General features: G+C 32.6%; 1 protein-coding gene across 1 annotated transcript in view; it reads right to left on the bottom strand.

Annotated features, from left to right (window-relative positions):
• Positions 1-3,129: 3,129 nt before the first annotated feature.
• Positions 3,130-11,112, bottom strand: part of LOC136839808 (protein psiN-like) — a 19,633-nt gene continuing 11,650 nt past the window's right edge. Inside the window, exons 2-8 of the mRNA XM_067106138.1 lie at positions 8,919-8,928; positions 7,500-7,625; positions 7,034-7,168; positions 6,250-6,375; positions 4,662-4,802; positions 3,824-3,970; positions 3,130-3,395 (exon numbers count right to left, since the gene is read on the bottom strand). Of these exons, the coding sequence (XP_066962239.1) occupies positions 3,388-3,395; positions 3,824-3,970; positions 4,662-4,802; positions 6,250-6,375; positions 7,034-7,168; positions 7,500-7,625; positions 8,919-8,928 (693 nt within the window). The 3' untranslated portion in view covers positions 3,130-3,387. The remainder of the gene's footprint in view (positions 3,396-3,823; positions 3,971-4,661; positions 4,803-6,249; positions 6,376-7,033; positions 7,169-7,499; positions 7,626-8,918; positions 8,929-11,112) is intronic.

Below are 11,112 nucleotides of genomic sequence, written 5' to 3'. Positions count from 1 at the left end.
ACAAGCATATCCGTGAACTAGGTTTTTATAACTTTTTTCATTTAGGCCTTACGGTCTTCTGCGCATGCGTAGATACACGGCCCGCTGTAATTGGTAGATTCTGATGGTAATCATACTCATATGTTCTCAGGTTTTAAACGTCACGTAGAATAGAGTCACATTTAAGTGTGATCTTCGAAATTTGCATTGATTAATCAAAATTGTTGTTTTGGAATGTGTCCAGATTTTGTCCGTGAGTTTCGATACATATAGAGTAGAGTCACATTTATATGTGATCTTATATATATTGCATTGATTAATCAAAATTGTTGTTTTGGAATGTGTCCAGATTTTGTTTATAGTATATATATATATATATAATATATACATATATATATATATATATATATATGTCTAATTACACACACTTCATAGTGCATTATTTATAAATATGTCATCAAACAATTCAATGTATATTTGCTAATAATGTTGATAAAGACCTTACTCTCTCACCCTATATGAATATTTATATCAAAGGATAACCAGGGTCAGTTAATATTCACCACAACGGATAATATGAATATAAAATTCATATATTTTTATATGATTTTCTTTTATCATTATCTAATTCTATAAAGTAATTTATTCTGCTATTTGTACATTTAATATTATCATCCTGGTAAAGTATTAAATCACAAATATCCCATTGATATCAAATTCAATTTGCTTTGAATACCAGCTAAATAAATATTTAATGTATAAATATATATATATCTATATATATATAGATATAGATAGATACATATATGGGTGTGTGTGTATGTCTAATTATACACACCTCATAGTGCATTATTTCTAAAATCCTGTCCTCAAACAATTCAATGTACATTTGCTAATAATGTTGATAAAGACCTTAGTTTCTCAGGGTACCGGACCTTTATTATGAATATTTTACTTCACTCAAAGGATAACCAGGGTCAGTTAATAGTTCACCACTAACGGATTGCAATATGAATATAAAATTCATTTAATTATTTTTATATGATTTTCTTTTATCATTATCTAATTCTATAAAGTGGGTTTATTCTGCTGTTTGTACATTTAATATTATCATCCTGGTAAAGTATTAAATCACAAATATCCCATTGATATCAAATTCAATTTGCTTTGAATACCAGCTAAATAAATAGTTTAATGTATAAATATGTGTATACATATCTACACACACATATATATAGATAGATAGATAGATAGATAGATATGGGTGTGTGTCTGTCTAATTTTATACAATCATAGTGCATTATTTCTAAAATCCTGTCATCAAACAATTCAATGTACAGTTGCTAATAATGCTGATAAAGATCTAAGTTTCTCAGGGTACCAGACCCATATTATGAATATTTTACTTCACTCAAAGGATAACCAGGGTCAGTTAATAGTTCATCACTAACGGTTTGCAATATAAACATAAAATTCAGTTAATTATTTTTATATGATTTTCTTTTATCATTATCTAATTCTATAAAGTGGGTTTATTCTGCTATTTGTACACTTAACATTATCATTCTGGTAAAGTATTAAATCATAAATATCCCATTGATATCAAATTCAATTTGCTCTGAATACCAGCTAAATAAATGGTTGAATGTATAAAAATGCGTATACATATCTACACACACACACACACACACACACACACACATATATATATATAATATATATATATATATCGATATATATATATATAATAATATATAAATAGATCGATAGATAAAAACTATATAAAATTAAAACGATATGAGAAGAGAGAGAGAGAGAGAGAGAGAGAGAGAGAGAGAGAGAGAGAGAGAGAGAGAGAGAGAGAGAGAGATAATTAAGAATTCCAGAACAGAGTTGTAATTACTCCTATAATTTCAGCTTTAGTTCGTTTAATCGATGCACGTAAACTGAAGCTATTGCCGGCCTACATCACTGTCAAAGAATACTAATGTTTTTCCACGTAACGTAAGCGCATTTATATATATATATTTATAAATATATGTATATAAGTATATTATATATGTGTGTGTGTACATATGTATATACATATATGTATGTATATAATATATATATATATATAACTGTATATATATATACATATATATATACGTATGTATATATATATATATATACATATATATATATATATTATGTATATATATATATATATATATATATATATATATATATATATATATATATATATATATATATATATATATATATATATATATATATATACACACACACACACTGACACACACATATGTATATGTTTCCACGTGAGTGCATAAGTATGGATTTATGTATACTTTCAAAATTTTCGCCGTTGTAACATCTTGAAATATATGTTCTTCCTTTCTGGGAAATAATGATCAGAAAGGTGAATTATCTTTATCGTTATTTTTTGTAGTACCGTACTCATATTATGTAACTTTTTTTTCTGTAAGTGGCATCAAACTCCACTATCACTATGGTGAGGTTTACTGCATTACGAATTGAAATACATCCCTTCTTTGTCTCTCGCACTTTGTCCTCTTCTCTCCTCTGCTCCTGTTATTATTATTATTATTTTTTTATTATTATTTTGTCTTCTTCTGTCCTCTGCTCCTGTTATTATTATTATTTTTTTTTATTATTATTTCATTGAACAGAACGGCCGTCTGAATGCCACTGAGTTTGTACTGTGGTTTCTCAGTCTCTCGATTGAGAAACTACAATGCAGACTCAGAGGCATCCAGACGGCCGTTTTGTTCAATGAAGCTTGTTTGAGAGAATCTTCTTCCGAGATATTATTATTATTATTACTACTATCATTATTATTAAGAGAATTCGTAATACTGCACTGACACTGATGTTCATACTATCAAAAAAAGAAGAAAAAACTGAAGTAGCTCAGATTCTAGGTCAGTTGGTGTGTGATCTACGAAAAATTGACTTCCCTGCCTTGTTAGTAACAGATAACCCTGGAGTGAATGAACAACGGCATGTTTTCTATTAATCCCGCTGTAAGAGTTGTCACGGGGGCCAAAAGTCAGTCTTCAATTATAGTGGGTTGTATGCTTCAACAATCGAGAGGTTTGTTTAATAAGGATAGGAAAACAAGTCATGGAAGCAGTAGGGAAATGTATTTGAGTCAAATTACAGTAACTTTATGTAGACACTATACGAATCTTGAGTTAGATCTTGGAGTTCGCATTAAATCGTTGGACCCTTCAGTAGCTTAACTGCTGCGATTTAGAAGACAGAAACAGGAAATCGATTAACGTGTCGGTTCCATGGAAGAAATAAGAAATGAACACATTGCAGCTTCTTGGTTGTTCTGAAAGTCCTCCACCTAGGTAAGCAGTAGCATGGCCGTGCTTCGGCTTATTTACCTATAAAAACCAAGATAAAATTAGTAATTCTTTTGAAAAATTTTCAATCTTAATAGGGTATGTTGTTTTATAAAGTGAACCTACGAAGTTCACTGTAATAAATTCAGTAGACTCGGCTGCACTAAGTCAACTCTTTCAAGTTATAAGCAGAAAGAAAAGGTAATGTTACTTTTACCTAAAATAATCAAACACTTGCCAAATCTGTCTGGTCTTAATCATGAAAGAAACACTTCAAGATACCGCTCCAAATAGACGAGTGATAATTATAATATAGAACTTGCTACCTGATAATACAATTCTATTTGGAGAAAAATTAAGTACTGGTAAGTTTTGCAACTCTAACTGTCTAAAGAGCCCCACTCCCTATTTCTGTTCTTTGCCTATTCTGGAATAATTTTAAATTCCAGACCAGTAATTGTTTTTCTTACCTGCAGCAGGTATGCAGCAGATGCAATCAGAGTCTCCACAACCACCAGGAACTTGTTGACCCTCGCAGGCATGTTGTTTCCAGTCATATGTCTTATTTCTAAAACAATAACCTCCCTGATCTTCGCACGTGCCATTACGTGAGCACTCTGGTGGTGATTACAAAGAGTACGCTATTCTGAACAGATTTCAGGCCAATATTATATTTACTCAGTTTAAACAGGTAAGAAAATAAGTTTAGAATTGGTGATTATCTGTGCTGTAAAAAAGTTAATGTAGTAAACTTTGTTTACATTGGTTAAGTAAAACTTCATGAGTAACATGGATTCGAGTCAAAAGTGAAGGTAACCTACCAAGATAATTCCATGGTAACTAAATTGGCATCAACTAAATATACAAGCAGTTGGTCATCTTATTACAGTTAAGCCTCAAAATGTATTGATTTTGAAAGCTAACCAAAAATATTGGTAAGGAAAAGCAATCCCACATTAAGAAAATCTACAGTCCTTGAAATGTCTGGTTTTATAACTCGGTCTTTCCCTCCACGGTCAGATTTAAAATGCCCCATGGAGCTATTTTCCTGGAATCAATTCTAACTCTTTTAATGGTATTAATAAAATGCGGAAACGCTGGCAATGTCAGAAAAAAAAATGGTTTCCAGAGGCGGACATCAAACTGCAGAATATTGTTTGCTACCATTTTCAGGACTTAAATTTATGCTTTGCATGGATTATTTTTTGTCATAAGATTCTCATGATAAGATATTTGAGCCAAGATGACCTGATCTATGAAATCTTTATTCATTCCTGAAGTAGCTGTAGGTATAAAATGGGAACTTACTCGTCTCCCTACAGCAGGCACAGTCGTCTCCAAGGCAGAAGAAAGAATCTATCTCCTTGTCACAGAGGGTCCAATTTGCCTTTTTCAGACAGTATCCATCCTTATTTAAGCAACCCTGTTTTTCAATACACTCCCTGGTATCTGGAAAAGGAGATCAATTCTAAAAGGCCAATAAAAATATAAAATGTGAAATCTAGAGTTATGGCTATATTAACCAAGAGAACCAAGGTGATGCTTGTGCGTGGAAATCGATTGCGTGCATGCACATGCACACAAACACACATATATATATAACTTTAAGTTGTTTGTCCTTATATAGCATAGCTCCTAATAAACCAGTCATCTGTCGTACTTTCTCAATAAAAATCCTACCAAACATCACCACAGATTGCTAAAGTAATATTATTACCAGTAATTCTTACAAGCACCTCTATCACGTCTACCATAATACACCAGAGGAATTAGTCCGCCAACTCATTTCTTTTTAGCTTTTCCCTCATCTACACATACCTTGCACAACATGGTGAGCCACTTTCTCACACTCACCAACGTACCGCCGTCTCTAATCTTCACCTTAATTGCCCTGGCAACCTCAATAGTCACCTCTGCTCAGCTTCTCAAATTTGCACTAACCTCTTCCACACTTGCATATTCTGTCTCCCATATTCAACAGCTCTTCAACACAGGGCTAGATTCTATGTAGTATTTCTCTACTTGCATCACGTGTTCCAAGATCCATTTACTCATTAACTTTTCCCTCTCCATGAGCTTTCCGAAAGAACAACATTCTTTATGGCTTACTGTACTTGCTCGGACTACACCTTTTCATCCTCATGTAGACTGCCACATGATCGTTTCTTCTGTCTTGTTGTAACTACAAATCAGAGTCGTCGTTCTTCTTTTACTAAACCTCTACCACTACTGTGATTACGCCCTTGGATTTTGCATACCGCTCATTTACTCTTCCAATATAATATCTTTGACGCTAATACTCTTTTCATCTGGTTTACCTCATATATCATTCTTCATCCTACTTATATATACAGTATATATATATATATATATATATATATATATATATATATATATATTATATATATATATATACAGATATATATATATATGTATGTATATATATTATATATACAGTATGTATATATCTATATATATATATGTATATATATTATATATATAATACAGTATATATATATCTATATATCTATCTATATATATATATATATACTGTATATATATCTATATATATATATATATATATATATATATATATATATATATATATATATATATATATATATATATATATATATATATATATATATATATATACCCCATACAAATGGGAAAAAATTTAGGCACGTTAAAAGAAGATATAAAATGGGAAAAATATATTATAAGAATATATATATTATATATATATATATATATATATATATATATATATATATATATATATATATATATCTATATCCATATACATATGTGTGTGTATATATATAAACTCTGGAGACTTCTATTGTCCATGAAAAAGTGATGAAAATAGGGCAACACAGATGTATAAATTTGTAACCTGGAACGCAGCAGAAGCAGTTGGTACCGAGACACCCGAGGTTGAACTTGGTTCCAGGACACCTGTGTCTCTGCTCTGTTGCCAAGCAATATCCTCCCACTTCCTCGCATTCTGGTTGACGCTGGCCTGTGTTGCCATGATGCAGGCGAAAAGAGTAATTGAGAGATAGTCACTCTATTGTTGGCCCGTCCTTGCATATTAGAATTTGAATTCTCTGTTAACTGAGGTTTGTATTAGTGGAAATCTTCAATTTTCAGTAGTTACTTATATTCATTTTGCTCCATTTCGAATTAGAATTTTATTTCACCATACATGAAGAAAGTGATAAGGCGATGTTATTTTTTAATCTCGAAGGGAAAATGCTCGTTAATGATTGCGTGATTTTTTTCTCGAGAGAGAGAGAGAGAGAGAGGAAGAAATCTAATGTAGTAAGCAAGTATAATTATATAAATTTAATTGTTATAGCATACTTTTATTCGCGTTTACTACTTTTCTCCTTCTTTCGACCTTATTAATCCCACCGTATAGCAGGGTCGGCCGCTCAAGTCAACTTTCTCCATCTATTTTTATTCTTTTACTAATGAAGATACAAAATTAAATGGATATCTCTTTGCTTTACGCTAGTGACTCTCCAAATATGAACCTGCGTTCATTGAGTATCATTGACTATTCAAAGAACGTGTGGTCAATAATATACTCTTACTAAAGACTATCTATAATTATATATATATACTACTTTACTGAATTTTCTTTTACATCCTTCTGTAATCCTTCATCAACTCACATCCATCCTTGCAGCAAGCGCATCCATCTCCGTGGCAATGCATTTCATTGATGAGTCTATCGCATTGTGACAAGTTCTTAACACAGGATCCGTTAGCGTCCGAGCAGGCTGGCTTCGCCAAGCAGATGGAGGTATCTGCATGGAAGGAAGATGTTATCAGAATTCACCTACAGTCTGAGTAACTTTAAATTCCAGCTGTTCAGGAGGCTGCTTGATTGAGTGATTTGTGATTACTAAAACTGGCATTACAACATTTGTTTTAGTAACCATAAATCAGTCATTCAAACAACCTCCTGAATAGCTGGAAATTGAACTTACTTGGGTTTTAGGTGAATTCTATGAAAGAAATGCTTCAGTGAAAACAAGATACAAAATCTATCATATAAATGCAACATTTTTGACTGATGCAGTTGAGAAATATAAACGAGGTGCAAAAAACTCTTTGGTAACTCGGCAGTTTCCTCACTTGTAACACAGAGGGCGCAGTCTCTGCCGGAACAACCTCTTCTGAATTCCGAACCGTTACAAGGATCCACTCCTCTCACGTAGCAGAAACCACCCAGGTTATTATAGGTTGATACCCTTTGGCAATCTGTTGGAGCAAGCATAATATAGAGAAAGGGTTTACTTAAAGTCTAGATAATGAAGTTTTTGTTTAATTATCTTAATTGCTAAAAATAATTTAGCCAAACCCATGCTTTGCAAGTTAAAAAAATTTTTCCTAAAGAGATAACGTCAGCTTTATTTCTAAAGTGGCTTCGGTTCCCGTGAAAAGGCTTTTGATTGTTAAACAAACACTAGTTCTATAAACAAAAATCAAATACTTCTTTCCAGTAGTTTCAAAACAATATATTTTTTTATACAATTGCCAGCTTCCCCTTGTACTTTCATTACATTGATTTGGAAGTAGACCTCAGATAACATCTAAGATTCATAGACATAACCGACAAGCAGCTCACTTTTCAGATCAAGAGGACCCTAACAAAGTTATTGTCTTTCCGTTTTGCTGTTTATATTTCGATATATCCATCATAACTCACCCCACCGTGCTTTTTGTTCATTTGTGGAGAGAAGTTCTATAAAAAAAAAAAAACATTCACTTAAGATTTAATTTGTTTCCGGCGACAAAACTCAAGTAGCCTTTAAAGTGACAGGGTATTGTTAATATAAATTTTATTCACACTTTTGAACTTTATTGTTGCTGATAATGTTTTCTCCGGCAACTGTTTACGAATGTCGTTTAAATTTTATCGTTCCATCCCCGGATAACAAAGAAACGGATTCACTTACATTTCCTGCCGCTCCCTTTTATTTGCTTGTGTGTAATTTTTTTTATTTTTAATGTTTTTAGAGGATTAAGCAAAAGTTTATATGATGAGCTCTACGAATATAATTCCCGTAGGGGGGTACTGCCGTCAGTGCACCTCATGCGGTGCACTGTAGGCATTACTTAAGGTTCTTTGCATCGTGCCTTCGGCCCCTAGCTGCAATCCTTTTCCTTCCTTTTACTGTACTTCCTTTCACATTCTCTTTCTTCCATCTTACTTTCCACCCTCTCCTAACAAATGATTCATAGTGCAACTGGGAGGTTTTCCTCCTGTTACACCTTTCAAACATTTTACTGTCAATTTCAGTTTCAGCGGTGAATGGCCTCATAGGCCCCAGTGCTTGGCGTTTGGCCTAAATTCTATATCCAATTCAACTCAGTTCTGCGAATATAATTGTATACATACGCGTTGAAGGCTTTAATCGTAGGAAACATAAGGTGTGTTTACAAGTAATATGAATAATTATTTCCCAGTCGAGGTTCACCCTCCAGTAAGGGGATTGTTCATACTTACAAAATTCCTGCGACAGCAATTCAGGCTTTCCTGATCGGACTCACCTGGATCTTCCTGCAAGAAAACACAAAGAGAAGAGAACAGTTAGTTGGTATGACACCTTGCCTTCCTTTGTTTCGGCTCATTCGTACGTACTCTTATTACGCAGTAGTAGTGGCGCTTAAACACAAGGTCGCTAACAAGCTTAACGGGAAACATGAACTATGGCTGAAAGAACATGGAAATTCAGATCTGCCTGAAGGGAGACCAAAGTCGATTTTCAGTAGATCATAGAAGTTAAGTATATCTTAGTTTAACCAGACCATTGAGCTGATTAACAGCTCTCCTAGGGCTGGCCCGAAGGATTATATTCATTTTACGTGGCTAAGAACCAACTGGTTACTTAGCAGCGGGACCTACAGCTTATTGTGGAATCTGAACCACATTATGACGAGAAATGAATTTCTATCACCAGAAATAAACTCCTCTAATTCTTCATTGGCCGGTTGGAAAGTTGAACGCTGGGCCAACAGCGTGCTAGCCGAGAGCTCTACCCACCCCTCCAATGAAGAACTAGTCAGTGATTCTTAAACTGGGGGGCTCGCCCCCCCAACAGGGTTGCCAGATGGTGCCTATTTTTTTTTTATTTGTGATATTAATTGCAAAATTGCCAAAAACATTATCACTGCTTCCATCTGTTTTCTAATTATTATCTCAAAACATGCCAAAAATTCAAAATATAAGTCAGTTTTCATTTCAAGTCTTATTTATGAATTGAAATACAGAACAGTGCATACTTTTAAAAAATTTGACACCAATAAAACAAAAATCTATCATTCATCCATATATTCATGTAAGCAAATAGGCAACATATTGTTTACAGTTCATAGTTGGCAAAAATTTCAGGGGTGGGGGGACCGTGGGATCTATACATAATGCAAGGCAAGAAAGTTTAAGAACCACTGAACCAGATCATAGAGGTAATAACAATGATATGAAGGGCGGAGGAAGTGGATTATTGAAGATTTGTCATGTATGGACACCCATCCATAAATGTATGTATACAGAACGTTAATAAACACGAACATACGAGTATGCAGATAAATAGGGAAGTAGTTACGAAGATAAAATCTTAAGGGACACAACAGTAACTATACAAAAATAAGGCAGCAAAGCACAAAGAGGAATGTATAAGGAATATTATTCACTGGAAATATTCATTGATTAGCAGTTAAACACAACAGCATTAAAATTTCATGCAGATTTAGTGCGCTAATCGCAAGCTTATCATTCGGTACTGTAAATGAAACATTATATTGAAAAAGAAGTAGATTCTTCGTGATTTGTTCTGCATTCAGCGGCGCTAAGAGATTCCTCACTTTTAAACAATGTTTTGTACATGATAATACTTACATTATACATTACACTGTCCATATGTATGGGCTAAGTACATAGTTTAAAGTAAATGCACACATATAAATTATATATATATATATATATAAATATATATATATATATATATATATATATGCATGTATCTCTGTCTCTCTATAAATATATATACTATATATATGTATGTGTATATATACATGTATATATATATATATATATATACATATATATATGTATATATATATTATATATATATATATATATATATATATATAATATATATATATATATATATATATATATATATATATATATATATATATATATACATATACATACACACACACACACAACACCATGACTCTGTAGTGTGACCCATTTGCGGTGACTTTAACAAGTTTTCAATTACGGCATCACTTTAAACATATGCGAAAGTTATGACATAAAACCAATAAAGGAACATCTGTGATTACGTGATGTACTCTCTCTCTCTCCCCGAGGTCACATGATCTTCTGAGTACTGTAGCAACGAAAGATATCTTTGTACAGTGGTATTAATTTCTCTAATAGCAATGGTTTTATGGACACCATAAGAGAGAGAGACATTAATCTTTTTTATAAGTAGAAGAAACTTCAGAAACATCAGCATCCCCACATATGGGTGCATATATATATATATATATATTATATATATATATATATATATATATATATATATATATACATATATATATATATACATAAACACATATGTATGTTTATATATATGTATATTTATATATAGGCTGAATATTTATTTACCAGAAGAAGCAGACAAAACTTAGTCCGTCCCAAATGGTCCCGAAGATCCAACACAGACTGTAATGG

This window comes from Macrobrachium rosenbergii, chromosome 6 (genome assembly GCF_040412425.1).
Source record: "Macrobrachium rosenbergii isolate ZJJX-2024 chromosome 6, ASM4041242v1, whole genome shotgun sequence".
Lineage (NCBI taxonomy): Eukaryota > Metazoa > Arthropoda > Malacostraca > Decapoda > Palaemonidae > Macrobrachium > Macrobrachium rosenbergii.
This window is presented reverse-complemented; position numbering and strand designations above follow the sequence as displayed.